At 50.5% G+C, this 27,808-nt stretch overlaps 1 protein-coding gene across 3 annotated transcripts in view; it reads left to right on the top strand.

Annotated features, from left to right (window-relative positions):
* Positions 1–27,808, top strand: part of LMF1 (lipase maturation factor 1) — a 126,415-nt gene that overhangs the window by 74,238 nt on the left and 24,369 nt on the right. For all 3 annotated transcript variants that reach the window (XM_085592076.1, XM_085592075.1, XM_085592077.1), the window contains exon 4: positions 1,626–1,793. In XM_085592076.1, coding sequence (XP_085448202.1) covers positions 1,626–1,793 — 168 coding nt within the window. The remainder of the gene's footprint in view (positions 1–1,625; positions 1,794–27,808) is intronic.

The raw sequence follows: 27,808 nt of genomic DNA, 5'->3' as shown, positions 1-27,808 counted from the left end.
CTGCTCCTGCCTCAGTGTCCCATCCCAAGGAAATGCAGCTCCCTTCCTGGGAAACATCTGGAAGGCATTGCAGGAACACACACACACACACATCTCCTCCCCCAGCAGCTCGGAAGGATTTCTGGGCCATGGGAATCACTGCTTCCCTTCATCCTCAAATCCCAGCTGGGCTGGGCTGGGAAGGACCTGGGAGCTCATCCCATCCCACCCCTGCCATGGCAGGGACGCCTCCCTCTGTGCCAGGGGGTTCCAAATCCAGTGTCCAACCTGGCCTGGCACTGCCAGGGATCCAGGGAATCCTGCTGGAATTCTCCAGCTGCTCTGGGAATCTGTGCCACCTCAAACCCTCCAGCCTGGCCTGGGCACTGCCAGGGATCCAGGGAATCCTGCTGGAATTCTCCAGCTGCTCTGGGAATCTGTGCCAGCCTTCATCCAGCCTTTATCCAGCCTTCATCCAGCCTTCATCCAACCTCCTTCCAGCCTTCCTTCATCCAGCCTTCATCCAGCCTTCCTTCATCCAGCCTCCATCCAGCCTCCATCCAGCCTTTATCCAGCCTTTATCCAGCCTTTATCCAGCCTTCATCCAGCCTTCATCCAGCTTTCCTCCATCCAGCCTTCCTCCATCCAGCCTTCATCCAACCTTTATCCAGCCCAGCTTTGCTGGGAAGGAATTACAGCACTTGTGGGATCTGGCAGCGGGAGCGTGCTTGGCTGCCCTGCATCCTTCAGGATTTGCCCCGCTTTGTTTGTATTTTGGATTTAACTACAAATAATTTAAAGATGTGTTGTGTCTCCTTCAATTAACATTTGTGTTTTCGACCTCTCTCTCTCTCTTTTTATTTTTTTTTGTTGTTGTTGTTGTTGAAGATTTAAAACAATACCAGGAAATTTGAGCCATCAGATGCACTAAGATAAATTCTCATTAATTTTTTAGGGTGGCACTTATTAACATATCAGAATTTGGGGTCGTTCCCTTTGAACAATTTGCCATTTTTTTGTTCTGGATGGAAAAATCTCCCAGTGTCAAAAAATGTCAGGCTGACAAAAGAATAATATTGTCCCAAGGCCAGTATGTAAATACCTTAACCAGTAGAGCATGTTTAGAGGAATTACACTTTCCTCTCCCAAATTACCATCTTGGAAAGCAGCTTTACCAGCACATTTATTTGAATTTTAAACATTTTGAAAGCAGATCTCTGAGGTTTTGAAATCTGGTTTCCATTCCTGGCTCTGTTTGACCCAAGGCCTGACCCCGAGCAAATCTTGGGCTCAGTTTTTGGATCTGCTCCGTTGCTCTGAGGATCCTCACTCAGTTTAACATCCCTCAGTGCTGATCTAAGTGTAAGATTTCAGTGTTCAGTAATAGTGGGGTCAATTTAAGATGGGGTTTGGTTATGATGACAAAAGGGAAAATTAAAACTCTTGGTTTTTAAGAGATGAATTTCTTTAAAGATGTGCGAAAAAGCTTGAACGAAGTCATTTTGTCTGCAAAGAAACGAGTTCCCAGAGGTGCAGGATGGCAAGCTTGGGGAGAGAAATAAGGAAATAAGGCCAGAACTTCACAGCAGCCCTTCGCACCAGGTTTTGGAGGGGATTAATTCCTTTTTTTTCCTCTGACATTGCAGACTCAGCCAGTGCCCAACCCCATCTCGTACTTCATGCACCGCTCGCCCTGGTGGTTCCACCGCTTCGAGACCTTGGTCAACCACTTCATCGAGCTGGTGGTGCCCTTCTTCCTGCTGCTGGGCAGGAGGATGGGCATCCTGCACGGGCTCCTGCAGATCCTCTTCCAGGTGAGCTGCTCCTGCTTCCTCTCCCTGATCCCTCAGCCTTGGCTTCTGTATTTTCAGATTCCGTGCTGCTTTAGGCTGTCATTCTGAGAGTCATGTTATGGTGCCTGAGGTTCTGGATTTTATATTTTCACCTTCTCTGCTGCTTCAGGCTGTCATTCTGAGAGTCATGTAATGATGCCTCAGGTTTTGGCTTTTATATTTTCACCTTCTCTGCTGCTTTAGTGTGTGGGGCTGGGCTTCACATCAGGGCACGGTGAGCTCTGTGCACAGAGCAGGGAGACAAAACAATTCCTGCTCCAGCTGGGCACCAAGGACAAATGATCCAAACCTCAGCCCAGGAGCACGAACAGCATGGGCTGGAGAGAGAAAAACAAGCAGGATGGGAATTCATAACCTAAAGCTGGAATGGGACAATGAACTCCAAGGTGCCAATGGAGCAGAACTGATCAAAGTGAGAGACCTTGAGTCCATGTTGGGACCATTTTGGGTCATTTGGGTGCAGCCCTGGCTGGGCTCTGGTGCTGCCCAAGGTGGATCCATGGAGGAGATCCTTGAATAAATCCCTGTTTATTCTGTAACTCTGCCCAGCCTCTGCTCTGGCTCAGCCTTCCCAAGGCATCATCCTGAGTTTCCCTCCTCTCCTGGGCTTCCCCATCCTCCCAGGAGGAGCTGGCTCTGGGAGTTCAGGCTCCAGAGAGTGAGGATGATTCCCGGCCAGGAATTCCTGGGTGTTTCCCAGTTCTGGATGTTTGGTTTCTGTGTGGCAGAGAAATGGCAGCTCAGGATCAGTGCAAAGGGTCTGTGGGGAGTCCTTGTGATTCCCTCAAGAGTAAATTTTTATAGACATCTTTCCATCTCTGAAGGGATTCTTCTTTCTGTATTTATCGTTCGAGGATTGTTCTTTATCTCTGAAAAGGGTTGAGCTGCTCTTCACAAATACCAGACTGCCTGTGCTGAGGTTTAAAATGAAAATAATTCCTTGAAAATTTAATGGATTCACATTTTTTGTACCTCTGCAAAACCCAGAGGACAGAAGCTGCTGCATAAATACTTTCCTCGAGCCCATCTGATTCCTGTCCTGTCCGTCCTGGCAGAAACTCCATTTGCAGCCCTTGCTGCCCTGCCTTTGTTCAGCATCATTTCAGCATCGTGAAATTCCTGCTCAGGAGCTGTTAGTGCTTCCTGTGAGTTCATGTGATGATTAAACTGGAGAACAGCTCATAAAGGCTCCTGGTAAACCACAAAAATGCTGCTCAGGTTTTAAAGGTCTGACAGAAACCCCGGCAGGGTTTGTGCCCTCCTGGTTCCTTCTGCATCCCAAACGCTTCCTGTTGTGTCTGGGTGCCACTGAACCTCAGCTTTTCCCTTTTTGGGGCAGCTTTGGCTGGCTTGGGATGGATTTGGGCAGATGGAGGGAGGGGTGTGAGCCACGGAGCTCCCGGGGCGTCACTCCAGAGCTGCCAGCTGTGTTTGTGACACCGCTGAGATTTTTGGAGGCACTGTGAGGATTTTATCCAGCCCGACCCCAAGAAAACTCCGTGGACAAAGCAAAACCTACATTCTCTTCTGGTTAAGATGAAGGAGGGCAGGGTTATATTAGACATCAGGGATAAATCCATCCCTGGGAGGGCGGGCAGGCCCTGGCACAGCGTGCCCAGAGCAGCTGCAGCCACTCCTGGATCCATGGAAATGTCCCAGGCCAGGCTGGAGAACCCTGGGATGGTGGAAATTGTCCTCGGGGGGGTTGGAACAAGATGATCTTTTAAGTTCCTCCCACCCCAACCCATTCCCTGTTCACTGCTCTCCTCTCTCCCCCTTGTCCCCTCGGGGTTGCTCCATCCTGGGAAGCTCCAGCTCCTTCCCAGCTCCTCCAGGAGCAGCAGGAGGAGCTGGGGGACCTCAGACAGAGCCAGGGGACCCCCAAAAGCCGAGCCCACCCCATAAATGTCCTAATGACAGCGACTCAGTGCAGGCATCAAGCCCCTTTAATTGGCCCTTTATTGATAGCTGGCAATTAGTGACTTATTTCCATCACGAGGGGAGTCTGAGGAGGCAGAAAGGCTCCCAGTGTAAGAGGCAGCTCTGGTGCATTTATAGCATTTCAACAAAAACCTGTTTATTTAATATTTACTGCCCTTTTCTTCATTCAGAATGACTTTTATTGACAATCCTTGTGCTCTGCAAAGGAAGCTATAAAGTTTAATGTTGATATACCACTTAATTCTGCTTTTCAAGATTTGAATTGACATTACAGACAAGTTTTATTGGACATTTTATAATTGTTATTGGAGTCATGGTGGCGAGGTTGAGTGAGTGTATTTTTCCAGATTCCAACTGGCCTGGAGAATATTGCTTTGTCAGGAACCCAAAAAAAGTTGGGCTTTAAAAGAGGAAAGTGGTTTTTTTTTTTTTCCAAGTGTGAACTTATTCTTCTTGCCTGCTTCACTTTTGTAAGGAAAAAAGCTTAGAGAGAGTGGAAACATCAGAGAGGAGGTGCTCAGCAGGCTGAGCGTGGATGTGTGTCCACCAGGAATTCCTGTGGGGTTGGGATTCCAGCCTGGAGTTATCCCAGGGGAGCTGGAAGCTCCATCCTGGACGTGCACAGGAGCTTCCTGTTGGGGTTTGATGGGACCCAGGTAGGATTTAGGGATTTAGGGTGGCTCTGATGGACACCAGGGTGCTGCCAGCACCTCCATTCCCCCCTGGAGGTGCCCCAGGGACCCTTGGGATGAGCCCATTCCCAGCAGATCCATGAAGGGCTGGGTGCTGCAGGAATGGCCCCTCCTGCTGTGGCTTCCTGCCCCTCAGCTTTGGGGTTTTTGCCACCTTCTCTTTGTCAGGTCAAACCCCACCGTTTCCCAGGACCTCCTGGCCACTGCTGCCAATTGAGGCTGCCAGGAATAAATTATCCCTGGAAGTGTTCAGAAAACTTTGGAGGTGACACTTCAGGAGGTGGTTCAGTGGTGAATGTGGTGGTTGATGGTTGGATTTAATGGTGCTGAAGAGCTTTTCCAACCTTAACAAGTCTGGGACTGGCTGGTTTTTGTAGCAGGGGTGGGGTGTGGGCCTCAGGAATGCACACCCGGATCTGAAACACCCCAATACTCAGGAGAAATCAAATTTAAAATGGGGCTGTCAGTACCTGGAGGGTCTTGGAGGGTCTTGGAGACCCCAGGTGAGGTCTGGACTCTTATTCTTGGTTCTGTAGAAGCGCCAGGGCAGAGGCTGCTCATACCCTGAGGAGTTTGTGGGGTGTGGGATGTTGGAAGTGCTGCTGGGGAAGGCAAATCCTTCAGATTGGAGGGGATTTCACTGCTCCCTGGATCTGCCTCCTCAAACCCTGGAGCTGCCTCCTCAAACCCTGAATCTGCCTCCTAAAACCTGAATTTTCCTCCTCAAACCCTGGATCTCTCTCCTCAAACTCTGAATCTCCTCAAATTCTGAATTTCTCTCCTCAAGTTCTGAATCTCTCTCCTCAAACTCTGAATTTCTCTCCTGAAACCTTGGATCTCCATCCTCAAATCCAGGATCTCCTTCAAACCCTGAATCTGCCTTCTCAAACCCTGAATTTCCCTTCTCAAACCCTGGATCTCTCTCCTCAAACTCTGAATTTCCCTCCTCAAACCCTGAATCTGTCTCCTCAAACCCTGAATTTGCCTCCTCAAACCCTGAATTTCTCTCCTCAAACTCTGAATCTCTCTCCTCAAATTCTAAATTTCCCTCCACAAACTCTGAATCGCTCTCCCCACACTCTGAATCTCTCTCCTCAAACCCAGAATTTGCCTTGTCAACCCCCGAATTTCTCTCCTCAACCCCGGAATTTCTCTCCTCAACCCCTGAATTTCTCTCCTCAACCCCCGAATTTCTCTCCTCAACCCCCGAATTTCTCTCCTCAACCCCTGGATCTGGCTCCTCAAGCCCTGACCCGTGTGTTTTTCACTCTGCCTAACTCCCAGCTCACACCAAACGTATTTCTTGGCTCCTTGGAAGCCAGGCAGTAAAATCCCACTGCTTGGCAAAGGAGTTGATGAGGGGAAGCGAGAAGGAAGCCAAAAACAAAAAAAAAGGAGGCAGGAAAAGCCACCTTGCCCCTCAGAGCTGGCAGGCAGGGCAGGGGTGGAAGGGGCACTGCCAGGTGGGGGAAGGAGCTCCAGGATGAGAAAGGTGGAATCCATCAATGAATAAATAGCACGGAAAGTCCTCACTTGGTGCTTTGAGTCCCCTCACAGCCGTGAGGGCACAAGCCGGGGAGTTGAGGATGTGGGGAGGGTTTGGAGATGTTAAATCCCTGTGGATGTGGGTGGGTGTGTGGAGTTTGACTCCCTGCCTGGGCCTGGGTGGGCACAGCCCCCGGTGCCAGGGCAGGACAGAGCTCCTGAGGGAGCTGGGCTGGCTCTGGAACATCTCCCCCACCTCCGGGTGCCCGGCGTGGGGCTGGGGGCTCTCCCTGCTCCCACCGAGGCTGTCCCGGGATGGATTCCAGCAGGAGCGTCTCCAGGGACAGGGTGGCAGTGCCAGGGGCAGGGTGGCAGTGCCAGGGAGAGGGTGGCAGTGCCAGGGACAGGGTGGCAGTATCAGGGGCAGGGTGGCAGTGCCAGGGAGAGGGTGACAATGCCAGGGGCAGGGTGGCAGTGTCAGGGACAGGGTGGCAGTGCCAGGGAGAGGGTGGCAGTGCCAGGGGCAGGGGTGGCAGTGCCAGGGGCAGGGTGGCAGTGCCAGGGAGAGGGTGGCAGTGCCAGGGACAGGGTGGCAGTGCCAAGGATGGGGTGGAAGTGCCAGGGACAGGGTGGCAGTGCCAGGGAGAGGGTGGCAGTGCCAGGGACAGGGTGGCAGTGCCAAGGATGGGGTGGCAGTGCCAGGGACAGGGTGGCAGTGCCAGGGGCAGGGTGGCAGTGCCAGGGACAGGGTGACAGTGCCAGGGGCAGGGTGACAGTGTCAGGGGCAGGGTGACAGTGTCAGGGGCAGGGTGGCAGTGCCAGGGAGAGGGTGGCAGTGCCAGGGACAGGGTGGCAGTGCCAAGGATGGGGTGGCAGTGCCAGGGACAGGGTGGCAGTGCCAGGGGCAGGGTGACAGTGTCAGGGGCAGGGTGGCAGTGCCATGGGAAGGGTGGCAGTGTCAGGGGCAGGGTGACAGTGTCAGGGGCAGGGTGGCAGTACCAGGGGCAGGGTGGCAGTGTCAGGGACAGGGTGGCAGTGCCAGGGAGAGGGTGGCAGTGCCAAGAGTACAGGGGGAAAGGGGTGACAATGCCAGGGTCAGAGGGGTGACAGTGCAGAAGCAGAGGGGTGGCAGTGCCAGGAGCAGAGGGGTGACAATGCCAGGAGCAGAGGGGTGACAATGCCAGAAGCACAGGCGTGGCAGTGCCATGCACAGGTGTGGCAATGCCAGGAGCACAGGGGTGACTGCAGAAGCACAGGGGTGACAATGCCAAGGTCAGAGGGGTGACAGTGCAGGAGCAGAGGTGTGAAAGTGCCAGGAGCACAGGGGTGACAATGCCAGGTATAGGGTGGCAGTGCCAGGCTCAGGGTGACAATGCCAGGAGCAGAAGCATGGCAGTGCCAGGAGCACAGGGATGGCAATTCCAGAGCACAGGGGTGACAGTGCCAGGAGCAGAGGGGTGACAGTGCAGGAACACAGGGGTGACAATGAAGGAACACAGGCATGGCAGTGCCAGGAGCACAGGGGTGACAATGCAGGAGCACAGGGGTGGCAGTGCCAGGGGCAGAGGGGTGACAATGCCATGGGGAACAGGCATTGCAATGCCAGACTCAGGGGTGACAATGCAGGAGCACAGGGGTGACAATGCCAGGGGCACAGGGGTGACAGTGAAGGAACACAAGGGTGACAATGCAGGAGCACAGGGTGACAGTGCCAGACTCAGGGGTGTCAATGCCAGGGGCACAGGGGTGACAATGCAGAAGTACAGAGTGACAGTGCCAGACTCAGGGGTGACAATGCAGGAGCACAGGCGTGGCAGTGCCAGGTGTGTGGCAGTGCCCGGTGGCAGTGCCAGGAGCCAGGCACAGTGCCAGCCCTGCAGAAGGCAGAGGTGGAACCTCAGCAAAGCCCCTGCGAGGCTCAGAGCCCTGCGAGGAGCCCTCCCCTCCCGAGGCAGCTCTGGCACCCAGGCAGGGGCAGCCGGGATTTTGGGATTTGGGGTTTTGGGATCTGGGGATTTTGGGAGCTGCAGAGGGCAGGGGGAGCTGCTGGGACAGGGACCCTGAGCGGGGAAGTGGCAGAAACCTCCAGCCCTGTTCCCCTGCAAAACGAGCTGCCAGCAGCACCCTTGCCCAGCTGGGCACTGCACCAGGGAGCAAAGTCATTTTCCTCCTCTTTTTTTTTTTTTTTTTTTTTCTTTTCTTTTCAGGCAGAAAACAGTTGTTGAACAGATATTTTCTTTTTTTTTTTTTTTTGTTTGGTTTTTTTGTTTTTGGGTTTTTTGGGGGTTTTTTGGGGTTTTTTTTTGTTTTGGTTTGGTTTTGTTTTGTTTTTTGGTTTTGTTTTTCCTCCTTGGCTTGGCCAAACCCCAACCTCTTAAAAATTTTGATGGAAAAGGACATTTCCCTCTGGTTGGTTTTGTTCCCATCTCTCCAGGATGAGGCCAAGTGGAGGTTTTCCCCCTTTGTTTTTTTTTTGGGAGGGGAGGACCGAGCCCCCCCCGTTATCCCAGCGCTGCCTCTGCCACACCACGAGATGCTGGAGGGATGAGCTGCCCCTGCAGCCACACACGCACAAATTAAATCAGGCTGCTGCCGTGCCACAGCTGCAAGAGATTGTGTTGCTGACTTAGGAGGTAGCAGAGGTCACAGCAGCAGCCTGGAGAGAGGGAACAAAAATGAGCCAGCCCCCCGTCCCTGCAGAAAGTGTCTGAATCCAGTGTTTGTTTTCACTTGTCAGAGCCGAGCTGGCTTGGTTCTGGTGGCCAGGCTGGTGTAAATCTGGGGTGTCTCCAGCAGGATTAGCGGGGTCACACCAGTGCCAGGCCCCTCGTTAGGGCTCTAATTGGGCACCCACGGGCACGGGCGCTGCTCAGGAGGAGTTTTTCGGGGTGGACGCGGAGTGGTGTTGTCAGTGGGTGTGAGGAGAAAGCTGGAGGATGGAGCAGCCAGGAAATTCAGGGGTTATTCTGCAGTTCACACTATCCCAGAATGGTTTGGGTTGGGAAAAAACTTAAAGCTCATCCAGTGGCACCCCTGCCATGGCAGGGACACCTCCCACTGTCCCAGGCTGCTCCCAGCCCTGTCCAGCCCGGCCTTGGGCACTGCCAGGGATCCAGGGGCAGCCCCAGCTGCTCTGGGAATTCCATCCCAGCCCCAGCCTGCCCTGCCAGGGATGAATTCCTTCCTGATATCCAATGTAAATCTCTTTTCTTTCAGTTTAAATCCATTCCCCCTTGTTCTATTGCTTCACGTCCCTGTAAAAAAATCCCTTTCCTGCTTTTTTATAAATCCCTGAGGATGCTGAGGAGCGTGGTCCCCCCAGCCCAGCAGCTCTGGCTGGGTGTCACTGCCTGGGCAGGGCAGAGGAAATTCAGCCTTCCCCAAAGTCCAAATCTTGTTGATTTTGTTGTGGTTTAGAAAGAAACAACAAAAAGAGAGTCCCAGGAAAATGCACAGGAGAACGCGACTGGAGGAATGGGCCCATGGAAAAAGAGTTTTGCAGTTCAGTTGTTCAAAAAATCCACTTTGGATTTTTAAATCCCGTGGGGTGTGAGATGAGAGGTGCAGGGAGAGAGACTCCGAGGTTCTTTGGGAATGTTGGAGCTTGGGCTGGGATTGTGGGGGCTGATCCCCCAGCCCTGTGCGCCCATCCTGCTGCTGGGTGAGGGTGGCCGGGGTGTCCCTGCCCCTCCTGGAGCCCCAGACCCCCTCCCTCAGCCCAGGCTCTGCTCCAGCTCAGCTTTTCCCCCCAGCAAAACAGCAGGAACGTGAAATCAAAGCAGTTACAGGGCAGATTTTCTGTTACATTTAAGCCCCCTTAAATTAAATCCCGAGCTCTGCACCCCCCCCCAACAAGAAACATTCTGAGTTAAGCAGGCAGAACCCAAACTCTTTAATGACTCTGATATTTGATTTCACATCCAGCTCGGTAGGATCTGCTGCGCCAGACACGGGAATAGCAGCACATACCACCCCAAACCAGTAAATAACACTGCTCCCATAATGGGCTCTGGGATTAGTTAGCAACAAGTTAAGTCCTTGCATTCTGCAGTAGTCAGAGGGGCTGAGAACACTCGGTGGGAGCCAGAGGAGTGCATTTAATTAGCTCCTGATTCAGGGCGCTGGGGGTTTTTCTCTTTTTTTTTTTTTTTTTTTTTTTTTTTTTTTTTTAAATCATTAAATAAAGTGTCACCCCAAGCCAGTGCTGTAAACTCTATTTTGATTGTGGCTGCAATAACCCCTTTGGGCGTCATTCAGATTGTACTAAACAGTTTCTGCAGAGCGCTGGTTTCTCTCAAAATAAACCCAAGTCCGGCTTTGACAAGCTCTAATGAAAAACAAATTGTTATATTACTTAGAAAAATAATTTGAAGGAAGTCTGAATTAGTTGTAAAGGTGGAAAAGGTTCAGCTACTTGAAAATAGAAATTTGGAAGGTATTTATTTTAACCATTAAGCCAGTGGCCTTGAAATACAGCCTTGTTTGTTCCAGAATGCTCCTAACGAGAGCCATGAATCACGCTGTTAATCAGTATGGGAACTTGATTAATTGGAGAGGGGAGCGGCAGTGACTCCAGCAGGCTGGAGCTGGGCTCCCTCCCCACCCCTCACCCTGCTGGCACCACGGCGGCTTGGAGGGCATCCCACAGCCCTGGGTTGTTGGGGAGGTGGGGGCAGGCGTGGCTCTGGGGGTTCTGCAGTGCTGGTGCTGGGCTCAGGAGGGGCTGGCTGCCCCCGGAGCAGGCTTGGGGTGACTCTGCTTGTCCTGCCCCTGCCAGCTCAGCTCTGCTGCTGCTCCTGGCTCTGCTGTTCAGCCCGAGGGGGAGATGTGACACCAGCCATGAGATCAGCCTTGCACAGGAGGCTGCAGGTGAACCCGGTGGGCAGAAATGCTGGTGTCTGCCTCCAGCTCAGGAGGCTGAATGATTTCTGTGTTATAACTGTGCTATAACACATCAATATACTATTTAAAGGAGATACTAAAACTACAAACCTACTTTTCTAACTCACAACTCGTGATCCTCTCTCGAGCCCAGCCCCAGGTGGGTTGGATTGGATTGGATTGGGTTGGATTGGATTGGATTGGATTGGATTGGATTGGATTGGATTGGGTTGGATTGGATTGGATTGGGTTGGATTGGATTGGGTTGGATTGGATTGGATTGGGTTGGATTGGATTGGATTGGATTGGATTGGATTGGATTGGATTGGATTGGATTGGATTGGGTTGGGTTGGATTGGGTTGGGTTGGATTGGATTGGATTGGATTGGATTGGATTGGATTGGATGGATTTGCCACCAGGCTCAAACAATCCTCACCAGAATCCAACCAAGCATCACCCCAGGTAAACAATTCTCCAAACACATTCCACATGGGAGCAGAAATAGAAATTGTTTTCTCTTTCTTCTCTCTGTGCTCCTCTATGAAAAATCCTGAAAGAAAGAGGAATGTGCCTGGCAGAGCCCGTGGGGTGGGAAGCGCTGCCCTGGCTGGAAAGAGGCAGCAGAGAGGTCGGGGTTGGTTTTCACTCCTGACTGGGGCTCTCAGGTTTGGGGCCAGCAGGAGCTGCAGCAGCTTTGGGCATCCAGGAGCACAGCAGGGATGAGTTCCTGTCACACTACAACACAAAATAACTCACATGCTCACCCGAGATGCAAAAGAAGGAAAAGAGGAAATTTGATTTCTGACCTCGCAGTATACAGAATTCCAAAAGTGACAGTGGGTTGGAGGATGGAATTGCCACCTCTCCAACCCCACTGGTCAAACCAACAGTCCATCAATTCCCTCCTCCGACAAAAAGAACGTAAACCAATTATTATTTACATGAGAACTCCAGTAGAAATCTGTAAACATCAGAAGGCATGGAAAACTTTTCAAAGAAGTTTAAAACTTTCAAAAGAACTTTAAAACTTTTCAAAGAGCAGGGCAGCGAGTTCCAGCAGAGTTCCAGGCTCCTGCTGGCAGCTGCCCCGTGTGCCAGGCTGGTGCTGGTGGCACAGTTTGGTGCCACCTCTGTTCCAGAGAGCCCCGGGGACCAGGTGGGCCACGGTGTCCTTGGGAACATCGCTGAGCACTGACTCCAGAATCACCAGCTGGATCTGAAAATGGCAAGATTTGCTGAAATTGTGTGGAAGCTCACGTTAGAGCTGAGCAGGGGCTCTCAGGTGCCTCTGTCTGTGCTGCTGCCTCTGTCCAGCACATCCCTCTGGCTGCCCTGGCTGCTCCAGACCCTGGCAGGGGCTCAGAGACCCTGGCACCAAGTCAAAAACACCGGTGGCATCAATTTCAGCCTGGGGGAGAGGCTGCCAAATCTATATGAAGAATTCCAAGCCACAAGGGTTTGAGCAGTGTGATAGGTGAATTGACACGGGGTGGAAAAGTAGAATTTTGGGATTTTTAGAATGTGATTCAGGGGTACAAGTGGAGGGATATGGGCGTGTCCTGACCTTCTTCTTCTTCGTCTTGTCCTCTATATCTTGGTGTGATGGTGACACTTTTCTGTTGGTTTAAGGTGGAGATTCACAGTCTAACACAGGTGATGTGTATTGGCACAAAATTGTAAATACAGACACGTAGTTTTGAGTAAATAAGGTGGGAGCTGCCCAGGACTCGAGGCAGAATGCCATGTGTCCTTTCTGGACGGATCTCAGCAGGTCAGAGAGAGAATGTTACAGATAAGGAAAAATAAACAGCCTTGAAAACACAATCAGACACATTCCCAACTCCTCCTCTGGCTGCGCGGGCTGGGAAATGGAATTTTGTTCTGTTGGGGTCCTGACAAGCTGACCCCCACACCTCTGTGCTTTTCCCACTCCAGGAAAGCTTCCAGAGCTCTGGGGTGACCTGGCTGGCAGGGAGGCTGCACCCCTGGGCTCGGGGCAGCCAGGGCGGGTGGGTTTGCTCCCTGGCTGGTTTTGCACCTGATTTTCAGGATCCCTGCGTGCCCCAGGAGCTCCGTGTGCTGCAGCAGGATGTCCAGGTGCTTGGGCAGGACGGGGAGGATGGATGCTGAGGATGCTGTCAGGGAAATGATCCAAGCTGGAGCTTCCAACATCTGCATTTCCCAGATGGGATTGAGGATCCAGCTCCAGGCTGGGAGATAAAGGATGTGCTGCACATGTGAGTGCAGGCGGCTGTGAGTGAGGGCATAAAACATTTCTGTCTGATGAGAGCCAGAGCAGCTGCAAGCCAGAGATGTTCCTGGTGTCCATGACATGATCTGCACCATGTTCTGGCACCATATTCCCAGGGATAATTATTTGTTTATGTTTAGGTGTAGCTGCTAAAGCTGAATAAAACCATCACAACCCGTTCCTGCGCCCAAGCCAAAGCACTCGCCCACTAAAATGTGTCAAATATCTTTAAATATCTGTGAATTTCTCCAGTTTCAGTGCAATGGTTTGAAGAGATGGTGAAGGTCCTCCAAGTTTAATCCCGTTTTCTGTCCCTTAGTCCTTACCTGAACTGGTCCTTCTGCACTTTCCCAGCTCTTGGCTACCACCAAGCCTTCGCTGTTCGGACAGTGGTGGGATTTGGGATTTGGGATCTCTCCTCCCACCAGCAAGATGACAGGACCTTTAAATAATGTTTTCTATTCCATTTCAAAAAAACAAAAAGAAGATGAAATCAGAACAGCCTAACTGGAAACAGATGGCAGATGAGAAACTTCTTTTAAAGAGGATTTTTAATGCATTTATTATGAAGAAAATCATTTATTGGTGTCAGAGATGGACGTGTGAAGACAGAATGTGCCCATTCCAGGAGGGGAAGGGGCTGGAGTGGGATGATGCCTTTGGTGTGGTGCTCTTGGAGCGAGGGGAGGATTTTGCTGTTGGTAAAGTGACTTTCCTGGCTGAAAGGAAAGTCCCTTCCCATCCCTGCTCCTTCATCTTCCCTCTGGGATCGCTGGCTGTCGGAGCAGTTTCGATTATGCTCTTACTGTGGGTTCCTGGCATGCTTTAACTGGAATGATTTGGGTTGGAAGGGACTTTAAAGCCCATCCAATTCCAACCCCAACACCTTCCACTATCCCAGGCTGCTCCAAACCTGATCTTGGACACATCCAGGGATGGAGCAGCCACAGCTTCCCTGTGCCCTGTGTCCTCCCACAGGGTCAGCTTAGGGATTTTAAAAAATAATGTGAATATTCCAATCAGTTCTGTCCTGCCAAGTGCAATGAGTGTGTGCTTTTATGTGTGAAACCATCCACAGACAGAGGTGTCACCTGCCCCAGTCGCCCTCACAGAGTGACTGGACAGCTTTAATTGAAGCCATTTCAACAAACCCCACATCATTTCAGAATCCCTCTTCAACAATTGAAGCCATTTCAACAAACCCCACATCGTTTCAGAATCCCTCTTCAACAATTGAAGCCATTTCAGCAAACCCCACATCGTTTCAGAGGGATGGATCTCGGTGTCTGGGCTGCTCAGGGACGGAGGTGAAGATGGATTTTCCCTTTTCCTGCTTTGATGAGAAGAACTCCTTGGCTTGTTGTGGGTTTAATGTTCCTGTGAAACGCTGCTGCCCCCAGAGAGGTTTTATTTTGCTTTGGAAGCGTTGGGATGAGGCTGCAGCCCTGGGATGCTTCAGCCCACACGCAGTTTACACAGCTGCACCGTCCCCTTCCCCAGGCTCCAGCAGGGCCCTTATCTCTGGTGATGCAACAGCCAGAAATTGCAGGAAACCTGTGTCACTCACTGCTTTCATCCTCCTATAAAAGCTGGGATTTTGGGAGCTGTGACTCCGAGATGAGGGCAGGATCCTGCTGGAGCAGCTGGGGTTGGTTTGGTGCTGCCCTGGGTGTGGGATGGAGATGCTGTGGTCAGTGGTGGTCCTTCCCCGGGGAATTTGTTTGCAGACCCCAATCTCACTTTCCCTTTTGTTGGGAACAACATTTCCCAACAGGTTGTGGCCTCCCATCCCTGGAAGTGTCCAAGGCCAGGGCTTGGAGTCGCCTGGGCTCGTGGAAGGTGTCCCTGCCATGGTGAGGGGTTGGAAATGAGCTTTGAAGTTCCTTCCAGCCCAAACCATTCCATGGTTCTGATTGATCCACGGAAAAGATTCCATGATTCATGCTGGCATTGTGCAGAGCATCCTGGATTTTTGCTGCTGCTCTGAACCCTGAGCTGAGCCCCCAAAAACCCTCGATGCAGGCAGGCGTTTGCAGCACGAGGTCTCACCTCTGCTGCTTTCCTCGTGGATTTGAATTCCATCGCTGCCAGGAGCACGGTGCTGCTTTGCCCACGTTCCTCAGGAACTTTTTCCACACCTGAAACTCCCTCTGGGGCCGGGCTAAGCCCTGCAGGAACCACGTGGGTTTGGTCTGGGCTTGGTGTCCACACGTGGAGCTGCTCAGGGACAGAAGTGGCACTTTAAATTTACACCCTGCTCCAGTCAGGAAAACTTGGAAGCAGGGAGAAATCCCAGATCAGGCTAATTTTGGAAAGGCTGAGGAAGTCTGGGAGAAAAATGCACAAGAAGAGCAGTTTGGGAGTGTTTTGTCCCTAATTTTGGCCAGTGGTGGTTGGGATGGCTCGTGGATGGATTCCCTGCATGTTGTGAGCAAAGAAGCAGAAAGGGACAGGTATTAAATAGAATTCTGGAATGTTTTGTGTTGGAAAGGACCTTCAAGGTTATCCTGGGCAGGGACACCTCCCACTGGACCAGGCTCTACACCGTGGTCACCCTCGGAGAACCTGCCAGCTCCTATGAGATGCCAAAATCCAGGAGCAGTAGAAAACTCAGGGTGCCTCAGTCAACAGAAATTTCAAAATTTCATCTGGAAAAACAAATCAGATTGCACCGATTGTTTGGATGGGGCTGGGAATGGCAGGAGTGAGGAGTGGGAAAGAGACAGGGATTGCATTTATGGCATGATTGATGTCATTTATTCCATAGCCAGCCTTTGAAAAGCAGTTGTAATCCCCACGCAAATCCCTCTGGAGCAAATCTGCCAATTCTCCTCATCCAACGTGGATCATCCCTGCAGCCAGGAACCTCAGAGGGAGCAGAGCCAAGGAAAAAGGGTCAGGGGGGCACCCTGAAACCCTCTGCACCCAAATCAGCTCCACCTCCGAGAGCCCAGGGCCAGAGGGTTGGTGCTGCAGGGCCAACACTGCAGGGCCAGTGGAGTCCTGGAGATGGAGAGAGATCATTTTCCTGGGGTTATTTGGGGGAAAATGTGACCACAGGTGAGAACTGGAGCTTCAAAATGTGTTCCTCCCCAGTTCCCCTTCTCCACCAGCCAGGCAGGAAGGGATCAGCTGGAAGGTGCTGGCTGGGCAGTCTCAGGTGCTGGTGGCCACCAGTGAGAGGCTCCTTGGTGCTGCAGAACCCTGCTGGAGGGTTTTCCTCTGGCCCCTAAAAGCAGGCAAAGGGAGATGTTTCCACGGAAATCTGTTCCTCAAGCGCCTTGGCAGCCAAAGCCAAAAGGATTTGGAGTCTTCTGCCCCCAGCTCCACGTTTCTGGTCAGTGTGAAACCCCACCTGTGATCAGCGCAGGCAGCCTCGGCCAGGCTGCAGTAAATTAAAGCACCACGGGGAATTTGGGGGAACACATCCTCTTCCTTCTCGGAGTCAGCTTACAGCGACCTCGGAACATCTGCACACCGTGGCTCCCGGAGGTTCTGCTGCACGGAGGGTTCATTGCTTTGTTCAGTTCCTGCCCTCTTCCCTTCCTCCTTGCCTCCTCTCTGCATCCAGGGCTGCTCGCAGTGTTCCTGGCCATCTCCAGCTTCCCTGGCTGGAACACCTCATGGAATTTCCGTGGTGTCTCTTCCCACGGGCAAGCACAGCTCCGTAACTCCGTGGCCATTTGCTGTGCTCGTGCAAGAAGTCACTCCTGTTTTTCCAAAAGCCTAAATTCCCTCTAAGCTTCCCAGCACCCTGAAAGACTGAATTTAGGGGGACTAAATGAATTCCTCAATATTCCCTAGATCCTAGCAATACATTTGGTGATGTGATGCTACTTGGCTTTGGAATTCCTTTGCCTGACCTCCAGCTTGTCCTGACAGGGTTTAATTGAAATAAGGGTGTGAGGGTGGGTCCTGCTGCCTCCGGGAGCCACTGGGGTTTTTTTTTGGGAATCCAGAGCAAGGGATGACCACGGGGTGGCTGTGGTGGCCGGATTCATGGTGGTCCATGTTGAGAAGATGATGTTGAACTCCCAACATCTCCTGGAAGTGACCCCATCCTCCCCTTGGGAGCAGCACATCCCCATCCCAGCCCATCCCACCCCAACCCTTGTGCTGCTGTGCGGAGCTCAACGCCCAGAAGGAAAATGCAGCTCCAGCTTTTCACTTTTGTGCCTCTCAGGCCCAGACCTCAAGGTTTTAAAGACTTTCATATGTGCCTGACTCGGTGTGCTCCGAGTATTCCCACTGAAGTGAACTAAGTGGATAAGACTTTGCAGGATTAAAGCCAAATGAGTCCTCACCCACCATGCTGGGAAGTCTTGCTGAAGTGGGTCATTGGAGGGAAGGCAGGAGGAGGCGCTTCCCAACTTGCCCCTTTCATTTTATGCTTTTATTTATTTAAAGGATTTTTTTTTTTTTTAATTCTTAAGCAGCTTGTGGGGGGAGAAAAGAAAATAAAAAGCCCCAGGCTGTGGTGTAACCACCGCAGGCAGATGTTGTCATGACTACTAAACAAGAAACCTGATTTTTAAAATGAAGAAAAACAGATGAACGTGAAATAAAAGAGAAAAAAAAAAAGAAAGAGGCGATCTTAAAATATTAACTCTGATGTAGAGAAAAATATAAACAGACAGGGTTAGGAAATTCCATAAAGAATATGACTTGTTTAATATTAATCATAAAGGAAAAGATTATGAGAGCTCCAAAGGGTGCCAGATGAAATCCTCCACACACAGCCACTGCTGTCTTTGTGGTGGCTTCCCTGGGCTGCTCTTGGCCTTGTGCTGGAGATGTCCTGGCTGGAAGTTGTTCCAGGGGTGTTCTTGTGGTTCTCCTGGTGCTTTTCCTCCCTTGCAGTAGTTTGAGTGCCAATAACCTGTACTTTTATTGCAAATATGGGCAAGCTGGGAGAAGTGCTTGTGTTTGGGGACGTGGAGGGGTTTCTGTGGCTGGGGTGGGTCAGGGGTGGCTGTGATGTGTCCCAGACCAGGGGTTCACCACGTCCCAAAGCTGGGTGGCTGCAGATGAGTGCCTGGGTGGGGCTCGGGTGGCTCTGCTCCCCTCTCCGTGGGTGCTGTGTCACGCTGCTGCTCCTCGTGTCCCTCTGCTGCCATCCTGAGCTGGCCAAGCCTGTGATGACCCCACGCTGGAGAAGTGCCAGGTGTCACAATTCCCTTGTCAGCGCTCCCAGACCGTTCCTGGCCCGGGAAAAGGCCAAAGCCAGGAGGGTCTTCAGGACCAGGAGACACCTCTGGGCCCTTGCCAGTCCCCTTTGTCTCCTGGGCTGTCCCCACTGGTGTTCCCTGGTGACAGAGCCCGATGTGGCCCCGTTCCCCCATGGCCCAGCACGGTGACAGCAGCACTGCCACCACAGCCAGAAAGGAGCAGCTGTGACCACAGCTGGGAGGGCTGGGCAGTGCCTCGGGGGGCTCCCACTGCTACATCCTGGCCAGGGCTGTAACCTGCTCCTTTTCCTTTTCCTTTTCCTTTTTTTCCTTTTCCTTTTCCTTTTCCTTTTCCTTTTCCTTTTCCTTTTCCTTTTCCTTTTCCTTTTCCTTTTCCTTTTCCTTTTCCTTTTCCTTTTCCTTTTCCTCCTCCTCCTCCTCCTCCTCCTCCTCCTCCTCCTCCTCCTCCTCCTTCCCCTTCCCCTTCCCCTTTCCCATTCCTCTTTCCGTTTCCCTTTCCCTTTCCCATTCCTCTTTCCGTTTCCCTTTCCCTTTCCCTTTCCCTTTCCCTTTCCCTTTCCCTTTCCCTTTCCCTTTCCCTTTCCCTTTCCCTTTCCTTTCCCTTTCCTTTCACAGGACAGGACAGGACAGGTCAGGAATGCCTTGTGGCACAGCCTGTGCTCCATCAGGGAATTCTGCAGCTCTGGGATTGCTGCTCCCAGCCCATGCTGGCACTGGCTCCTGAACAGTTTGGTGTGCAGGGTTCCTTCTCACTCTCAGGAGGAATTAACCTCCAAGGCCAGACAGAAACTCTCCCGCAGGCCCAGGATGGAGGTGCCCACCCCACAGGACCTTCCAGGGCTGCTGAGCAGGTTCTCCTTGCAGAATCCACCCAGGACACCTGGGCAGATCCACTCTCACCTCTCCAGGTGCCTCTGTCCTGCTCCTGACCCACGTCCTGACCTGGCACTGGCCGTGCACTCATTGCCAAAGCTCTGAGCACTGTGGGGAAGGTGCAGGAAAACTGAAACAGCAAGATTTGTGCACCTTTCCCCAGCTTCCTGCACCTTTCCCCAGATCCCTGCACCTTTCCCCAGCTCCCTGCGTCTTTTCCTGGCTCCCTGCAGTTTTCCCAACTCCCTGCATTTTTTCCCCCCAGTTCTTTGCATCTATTCCCACCTCCCTGCATCTTTTCCCAGCTCAGCAGCCTGGGAGCATTCAGATCTTTGCTCCTTCTTATCAATCCCTTTCCAGTGCTCCTCCAGCAGCACCAGGCAGTGCCTGGCACCTTCTGGTGCCTCACTCCCAGTGTCTGTGCCAGCGTCACTCTGGCCCCTGGCTCGGAGCAGCTCCTTATCCACGCTGCTGGGTGAGGCTGCTGGAATCACAGGATGAGGCTGCTGGAATCACAGGATGAGGCAATGATGGATTTTTGCTCTTCCCCTCTGTTGACAAACCCAGTTTGTGGGTGAATAATGAGCAGCCCTTGAAAGCGAGCCCCGTGGCTGATGTGGATGCCCTTGGGTTTTGTGGGATGAGTCACTGTGGGGAGCAGGAACTTCCTCACGGGCAGGCAGCTGCTCTTCATCCTCTGCTGCAGATTCCTTGGAGCTGGAAAGCCTCAAGCCCTGGGCAGCATGTTTGCAGGGGAGCACCTTCCCCTGAGAGCAGCACAGGGTGACAGCCTGAATCCCTGTCCCCCCTCCTGGGCGTGACAGCCCTGCCTGGAATATCCAGCCTGGAATATTTCCATTCCTCTTCCAAGGGCTTCTCTCATATGTAAGCCATCAGTGCAGCAGCCTGAGCAGGGATCCTGCAGCTGTGACCTTGCAAGTGGGTGGCATTTTCTGCTTCCTGCTCAGCATCCTCTGGGATCCGCAGCTCATGTGATCCCGTCTGCCACGGGCCAAATCCGGGCTGGGAAAAGCAGGATTGAGGCTCCAGGAAATGCCCACTGCCCTCATCTCCTCATGGCTGGGATCTTCAGAGCTCCCACGAGGAGCCAAGCTCCTCAGGCAGCCCTGAAATCTTCATTTGCCATTAGTGCAGCAGCAGGCTCAGGGATAAATAACTCCAGGCTTGTTAAATCCCATCCCTTTGGAGCACCTTGTCTTCCTCTGCAAAGCTAAAAGCAGGATTTGGGCTTTTTTTGGCTTCTGTTCCTATCTAGTGCTGAACTGACTCCATCAATCCCTGTGTTGGAGCTTTCCTACAGGTAAATAAATCCATATAAATAAAATTAAAGCTCTCCCCCAAGCAGGGCTGGAGTAACGAGCATCCCCATCCCTCATGATCTTCCCTGCCTCCATCCCAGCATCATTTTGTCCCACATAGAAGCAACTGCTCAGGGAAGGAAAAAGCTGAAAAACCTATTTTGTAAAAAATTATTTCATTATTTACACCTCGCTCCCATTGTAATTGGAGTTATGAGTAAGGCTGAAAAGAAACTGCTGCAGATGGCAGCATAAAAATGTGATTTTTAACACATTTTGTGTTTTCTTAAGCATCTCTGGTTTTGCCCAGGGTACATTTCATTTGCTATTTATTTAGACCCCACCTCTGACAGCTCAGGGGTTGCTAAGCTGCCATCTGGGATGGAAGGAAAATGGGAAAACAACTATTTTCCCTAATTTTTCTTCTTTTGGCCTCAGAAAATTTACCAAAATTTAATAAAATTTAAATGTGTCAGTGAGCTGGGTGGTTACAACCAGGAGTTGGCTTAGAATTCCAGAATCCAGGAATGGTTTGGGCTGGAAGGGACCTCAGGGACCATTCCCAGCCCTGCCATGGGCAGAGACACCTCCCCTGTCCCAGGCTGCTCCGAGCCTTGTCCAAGCTGGCCTTGGCACTTCCAGGGATGGAGCAGCCACAGCTGCTCTGGGAAACCTTGGCAGATCTCCCCAAGGACCTCAGTGATCCTTGGGGGTGTCTCCCAACTCAGGATATTCCTTGATTCCGTATTTATCACAGTTTGGAGCCATTTTCCAGCAGAGTTGAGGGAAGGATTTGGGGCAGAGCCTTGCTGCAGAGGCCGTTCACCGACAGATGCCGAGGCATCGTGGCCGTTCTGCCCTTCCTTCACATTTCTCCTCTATTTTTTTTTTTTTAGCATTTCCATAAAACTTTTACATCGAGTCCTTCACTTTTTTTATCCTCCAGGCTTTTCAGCCTGGCTTTATTAAAATCAAATGCTGCCCAGCCCCAAACACAGCACCGGGCTGGCTTTTCCTGGTGAGTTTTCAGCCACAACTGTTTCCCATTTCTCCCAGGCTCTCAGGAGCCCACAGGCTCAGGGATCAGGGATCAGCTCCGTGTGTTCTCCCCAAAACGTGCTCCGGGTTTGCTGGAAAAATCCAGGTCATCCCAGAGTTGGGAACTCACCCAGCCTTGGCTTCCAGTGACACAGAGTAGCCAACCCAAGTTAAATATTTCACTGCAGATGTTGCTGAGAGCTTAAAGTTACCCAAAATTATGGATTTAACGAGGCAAGGAAAGGAGCTGCAGAAAGATCCAAATGAGGGAAGCCACCAGAGCTTTCCAGGCCGGTGTCAGGCTGATCAGATGTGACATCCTTGACTTTTTCCTTGCGTTTTCCCTGGGCCTGCGGATGTGGTCACGTCCTTTCCTTTTAGCTTGAAAAGGCAGAGATGGGTTTGAATCCGTGTTGGACTTGAATTTGGGGAGCAGAGTCCCAATCCAGCTGTTGCAGATGTCTCCATTTGTGAATTGGTGAAACCAAAACCTTGGATTTGAATTATTTTGGAAGGGCTTTGTGACACGGATCCCGTTTCCCTGTGCCAGGGCTGGCTGAGATTGGCCATACTCAGCATTCCCATCAGTATTTATTCCCAAGAACGTTGTTTTCCCCATCCTCTAACACCGATTTCATCCAAATTTTACCAAGACCTGGACTAGAGAAGATGTTCACTATCAGAATAGATTTTTTCTGATGTGTTCTCCTTCTCTCCTTCCCAAAAAATTTGGTTTGCTCTGACTTTGGCAATTGTTAAATACCTCTAAATATTGCAGAAAAAGTGGTTTTCAAAGGAGGCTGCAGTGCCTGGATGGTGAAAGGGAATGGAGGCATTTTTGCCAGAAGTGTTTTAGCATTCCTTCAATCAAGGAATATAAACAGTTCCATGTGACTTTGGGCTGATCCAGGATTTGAAAGCAGGCTTTAATTCACATCATTTCTTGTAGAGGGAATTTTGAACCCACATATCTCCTAAAAATGTCCTAATTAGTAGGGAGGAGGATATTCTGGGAAAGGCTTTCACTTTCTGCCCTTGATGGTGTTCCACTTTATTACTGATCACTCGATAACCATCCAGTGTTAATTACAGGGGAGTTGTGTGACGGAGTTATTGATTGGTGCCTATTGACAGCCCGTTCCAGGCTGCAATTAAACCTCAAACCAGGATTATTTCTACAGGGCAGGAAAATGCTTTTCCTGAATCCTTCTTTTCCTGTGTGCTGGCATTAGGCATGGTGCTGTCTCTGCAGCACAAATGGCAAATGAAAATGGTGGTTGTGGTTTCGCCAAGCCCAGAGCTGCTCCTTGCGGTGCCTGGGTCCTCCTGAAGCTGGTGGCAAAGGCCCCACGGAGCTGAGGGCTGGTTCCACCCTCCCAAACCTGCATCCCTGGGCTTTTAGGGAAGGACCAAGGTGCTGGGAATGCCCGGGGTGCAATTCCTCATCCTGGCTACTGCCCAGAGCTAAAGAGCCCTGGAGGAAGTGACCCTCTGCTTTGCGTTTGGGTTTGCACGTGGTTGGAAATGAGGGAGGAGTTCCTTTCTGGAAAGGGCTGTCCAGGGTGGAATCCCCATGCCCAGAGGGGTTTCAAAGCCCTGTGGATGCGGTGCTTGGGGACACTTGGGGTCAATGGTGGCCTTGGCTGTGGTGGGGAAATGGTTTGACTCGATGATTCCATGATTCCAACCTGAATGATTCCATGATTCCAACCTGAATTATTCCATGATTCCAACCTGAATTATTCCATTATTCAAATATCAATGATTCCATGATTCCAACCTCGATGATTCCATGATTCCAACCTAAACGGTTTCATTATTCCAATCTGAATTATTCCATTATTCAAATCTCAATGATTCCATTACTCAAATCTCAGTGATTCCATGATTCCAACCTGAATGATTCTGTTATTCAAATCTCAATGATTCCATGATTCCAACCTCAATGATTCCATTATTCCAACCTGAATATTTCCATTATTCCAGCCTCAATGATTCCATGATTCCAACCTGAATAATTCCATGATTCAAATCTCAATGATTCCTTGATTCCAACCTCAATGATTCTATGATTCCAACCTCAATGATTCCATTATTCCAACCTCAATGATTCCATTATTCCAACCTCAATGATTCCATTATTCAAATCTCAGTGATTCCATGATTCCAACCTGAATGATTCTGTTATTCAAATCTCAATGATTCCATGATTCCAACCTGAATGATTCCCTGATTCCAACCTGAGTGATTCCATTATTTCAACCTCAATGATTCCATGATTCCAACCTGAACGATTCCATGATTCCAACCTCAATGATTCCATGATTCCAATCTCAATGATTCCATGATTCCAGTCTCAGTGATTCCAACCTGAGTGATTCCAAGATTCCAGCCTCAATGATTCCATTATTCCAACCTGAATAATTCCATGATTCCAACCTCAGTGATTCCATTATTCCAACCTCAGTGATTTCATTATTCCAACCTCAGTGATTCCATTATTCCAACCTCAGTGATTTCATGATTCCAACCTGAATGATTCCATCATTCCAACTTGAATGATCCCATCATTCCGACCTGAAGAATTCCACGATTCCAAAGCACACCCACCCCAGGGGGGTCACAGGGAAATCCCCCAGCCCCTCTTGCCATCCTCGTGGTTTCCCACAGGGTTGGTCTCTGCCATGGATGTGCCCTGGCTGTTCCCAAGGCGCTGCATCCCACAGCTCCTTAAAAACTTAAAAAACATCCCCGTGTCACTGGACGCTTTTCCAGGTGCAGTCTGTGCCTCTCCACGTACCGGGGAGGTGACCAGTCACGCATGTCAGCATTTTCTGCAAGATTTGCTTCATTAGGGGTGCCTCAAGAGATAAAAACAGATAATGGCCCTGAATACACAGCCACAAAATTGAGGATTTGTCTGCATGCCCTTCCAGAGGCACATCCAGCCAACAGCACAGCCCCTCCCCGTGTAACTCTTTAGGGTTTGACAGTTTTATAACCCTAAATTTGCACCTTCTGGAAAAGGGTGACAGTTAATGATTCATTGCTGTGCTGGAATTTTTCTTAGGATGTCTTAATATCCGAGCATGGAACAGAGCTGAGCAGAGAGGGAAAATAAAAACCTGGAGCAAAACACTCCCAGAACAGCTTGAATAGGCAGGAAGTGCCCAGTCCTGCCAGTGCCATCCAAAATATTTGGGATTATTTTTTTAAAGCTGTTTTCCTGGGTGTCCAGCTCCAGTTTGAAAGTGGTTTGAAAGGGAGCTGTGAAAAAAATGTCCATGGGTGCATTCCTCACTTTTCAGGAAGGAAGTTGATTTTGATACCACAAACCATCTGCTGCTTTTAACCAAAAAAGGCAAAAATTAATCAAATCTTTGTACTTTGGAAAGACCTGAAGTTGTGCTGACAAAGAAAAAAACATAATTAAATAGTTTTTTACAATTAGGTAAATGCTTTCAGCTTATTTGCTGTTGATTTGCCCTGACTGTGCAATTTGCAATGTGTCAAAGCCTGATCCAGACCAAGGACAGGTTTTAGTGAGGATTGTGCATTTCTGTGTCCATGAAATTATTTATTTACCTGTTTTTCTCTGCACTGAACAGCAGAGATTAAATCCTCATGCAAATATTCAATTAAGGAGTTGACAAGAAATTAAATTCATAATGAGGGGAAATTAAAAATTGTTTCTGCTATTTAACGCGATTTTTTTTTGTCTGTGCCTATGATAAACCTTTGGGGAAAACTACATATATGAGTATTTTTCTAGGAATAGTTTAACAAATACACTCCAGTGCAGGTAGAGACTCTATTTTGACTTTTAGACTCTACCTTGGGGCAGCAGGAAGGATTGGATGGTTCTTGAGGTCTCGTTTTTCCCTTTAAATTATTTATAATCCTGCCAGACATCCCAGTTTTGGCTTTTCTGTGCCAATGGCTCGATATCGGGTAGTCCCAGTGAGGTGATCCTGTCTCCACGCTGTGGACGAGCTCCAGGCAGCCCTCGCCTGTGTTTAGGAGTTTCCAGCTTGTTTTTATCCCTCCTGGACAAATATCCAGGCTGTGCCATGGAATTCGAGCTTCCTTTGCCTACTGGATGTTTGTAACAATCTGGGATTTCAAAAAAAAAAAAACCAAAAAAACAAAAAAACCAAACCCCAGCCAAACAAAGAAGCCCAACCTGTAAAAAAGTTACGGCTGGAGGTGCCCATTTTCTGACAGAGGGGTTTGGTAACGGGGCAGGGGACAGAAATGTGAGGAATAATTGGTTTTGGGCCTAGAACCAGGAAAACTACTTTTCCAAATTAATCCAGCGAGAGCCATGAATCCACTGTATTTCATATCACACTTCATAAAACTCCAGTCATAATCCATAAAAGTGACATTATTAGATTAAAACCCTCAGTTCCTCCTAGAAGGAGCTCGCTCATTAGACATGCTGTAGTTTTATAACCTCAAAGTTCCTCCCCAATTACCATGATTAATACTGGGCTTTAATAAAAAATTTCTCCCAATCACCACAGGGGCTGATCCCATCTGGTTGGTGTAATTGGGAGTTTCAGTATTGTCCAGCAAGGGAAGGACGCTCTGGGAACACAAATCAAGGCTGAGGATGGATGAGGATGGATGAGGATGGAGGTCTGGAGATCCAGCTGGGTTTTGGTGGTGGTTGGAGCATGGAAAAGTCCAGGTGATGTGAGCCAAAGGCTGGGATTGCTGGGGGAAGCGTGGATGAATTCTCCCTCCTGGTGCAGCTGGTGAAGGATCAGGGAAGCTCCCTGTGCTCTTCCAACAGGGATGTGCCCTGGGAAATCCATCCTAAATTGAACATCCCAGCTGGAGCCAGCACAGTTCTGCTCCGAGGGAGCAGCACATGGAAGCTCCAGGGGAAAGGCAGGATTTGGGGGAACACGTGTGTCGCTGTCGAGGCAGGAGGGGAATGAAGAGAATCTGACCAGAAGCTGCTGAGAGTAAAACTCTGGTTTATTCAAAATACACTGCTCTTTTATACAGAGCTTCGTGAGGACCAACTCCTGAGAGTAAAACTCTGATTTATTCAAAATATTCTGCTCTTTTATACAGAGCTTCATGAGGACCAACTCCATTGGTCCTGAAGTGAGAACAACCCACAGCATTGGTGCAGAGTGCTTGACACACAGTGATAGGACTTAACTATAAACAATGTGAAAAACAAGAGAGATAAAGAATTATTTACATTCTTTTCCAACTCTTTCCCAGGCTTCTGCCTGGCTAGAAACTCTCAGTTTCTCTCTTTGACTGAATCTGAGACCCTCACACATGCTGCTTGCTGAGGTTTGGATGGCAGTGGATCCCTAAATCCTGGGAGGAGCTGCTCCTGCGGGATCCTGTGAGACACAGGGGATCAGCTTCACCCTTGGTGCCATGGGCACATCCATCCCTCTGCTCTGCTCTGGTGGCTCTCCCCTGGAGCACTGCCACCAGCATGAGGACGTGGAGTTGCTGCAGCAAACCCAGAGGAGGCCACAGGGATGCTCCAAGGGCTGGAGCCCCTCTGGAGCCAGGCTGGGACACCTGGGGGAGCTCACCTGGAGAGGAGAAGCTCCAGGGAGAGCTCAGAGCCCGGCCAGGACCTGAAAGAGCTCCAGGAGAGCTGCAGAGGGATTTGGGACAAAGGATGGAGGGACAGGACACAGGGAATGGCTTCACATTCACAGAGATCAAGACTAGTGGGATATTGGGAATTAGGAATTGCTCCCTGGGAGGGTGGCACAGATTCCCAGAGCAGCTGTGGCTGCCCCTGGATCCCTGGAAGTGTCCAAGGCCAGGCTGGAGCAACCAGGGACAGTGGAAGGTGTTGGGGGTGGAACTGGAGGAGTTTAAGGTCCCTTCCCACCCAAACCACTCCACCATGATGATGATGATGATGATGATGATGATGATGATGATGAAATAACATAAAACTCACTCCTGATGACCACGGAGCCACTTGCTGGGACACCACCCCTCAGCATGTTTGACAAATCGCATTTTTTGGCTTTGCAGCAGGAATTGCTTTGAGGCTTGTCCTTGCAGATCCGAGTGGTCCGTGGTTTCAGCCAGCCCCGGGCAAGCAGGAGCTGGCGCAGGCCTCAGCCAGAAGCACTGAAATTAAAAATGTGTCGGCTCCGCAGTTCCACCCCAGCCCGGAGAACGCCAAACTCGTGTTATTTTTGAATCCCCTGATTTTTCGGGGCTGCTGGAAATAAGAGCTCCTGCTCCTGACTTCCAAGCAATAAAGAGAGGTGAATCACTCCTGCAAAAAACCCTCCTGTGGACCACCCA

This window comes from Lonchura striata, chromosome 14 (assembly GCF_050655825.1).
Source record: "Lonchura striata isolate lonStrDom1 chromosome 14, ASM5065582v1, whole genome shotgun sequence".
Lineage (NCBI taxonomy): Eukaryota > Metazoa > Chordata > Aves > Passeriformes > Estrildidae > Lonchura > Lonchura striata.
The sequence above is the reverse complement of the archived record's forward strand: the minus strand, read 5'-3'. Positions and strand labels throughout refer to the sequence as shown.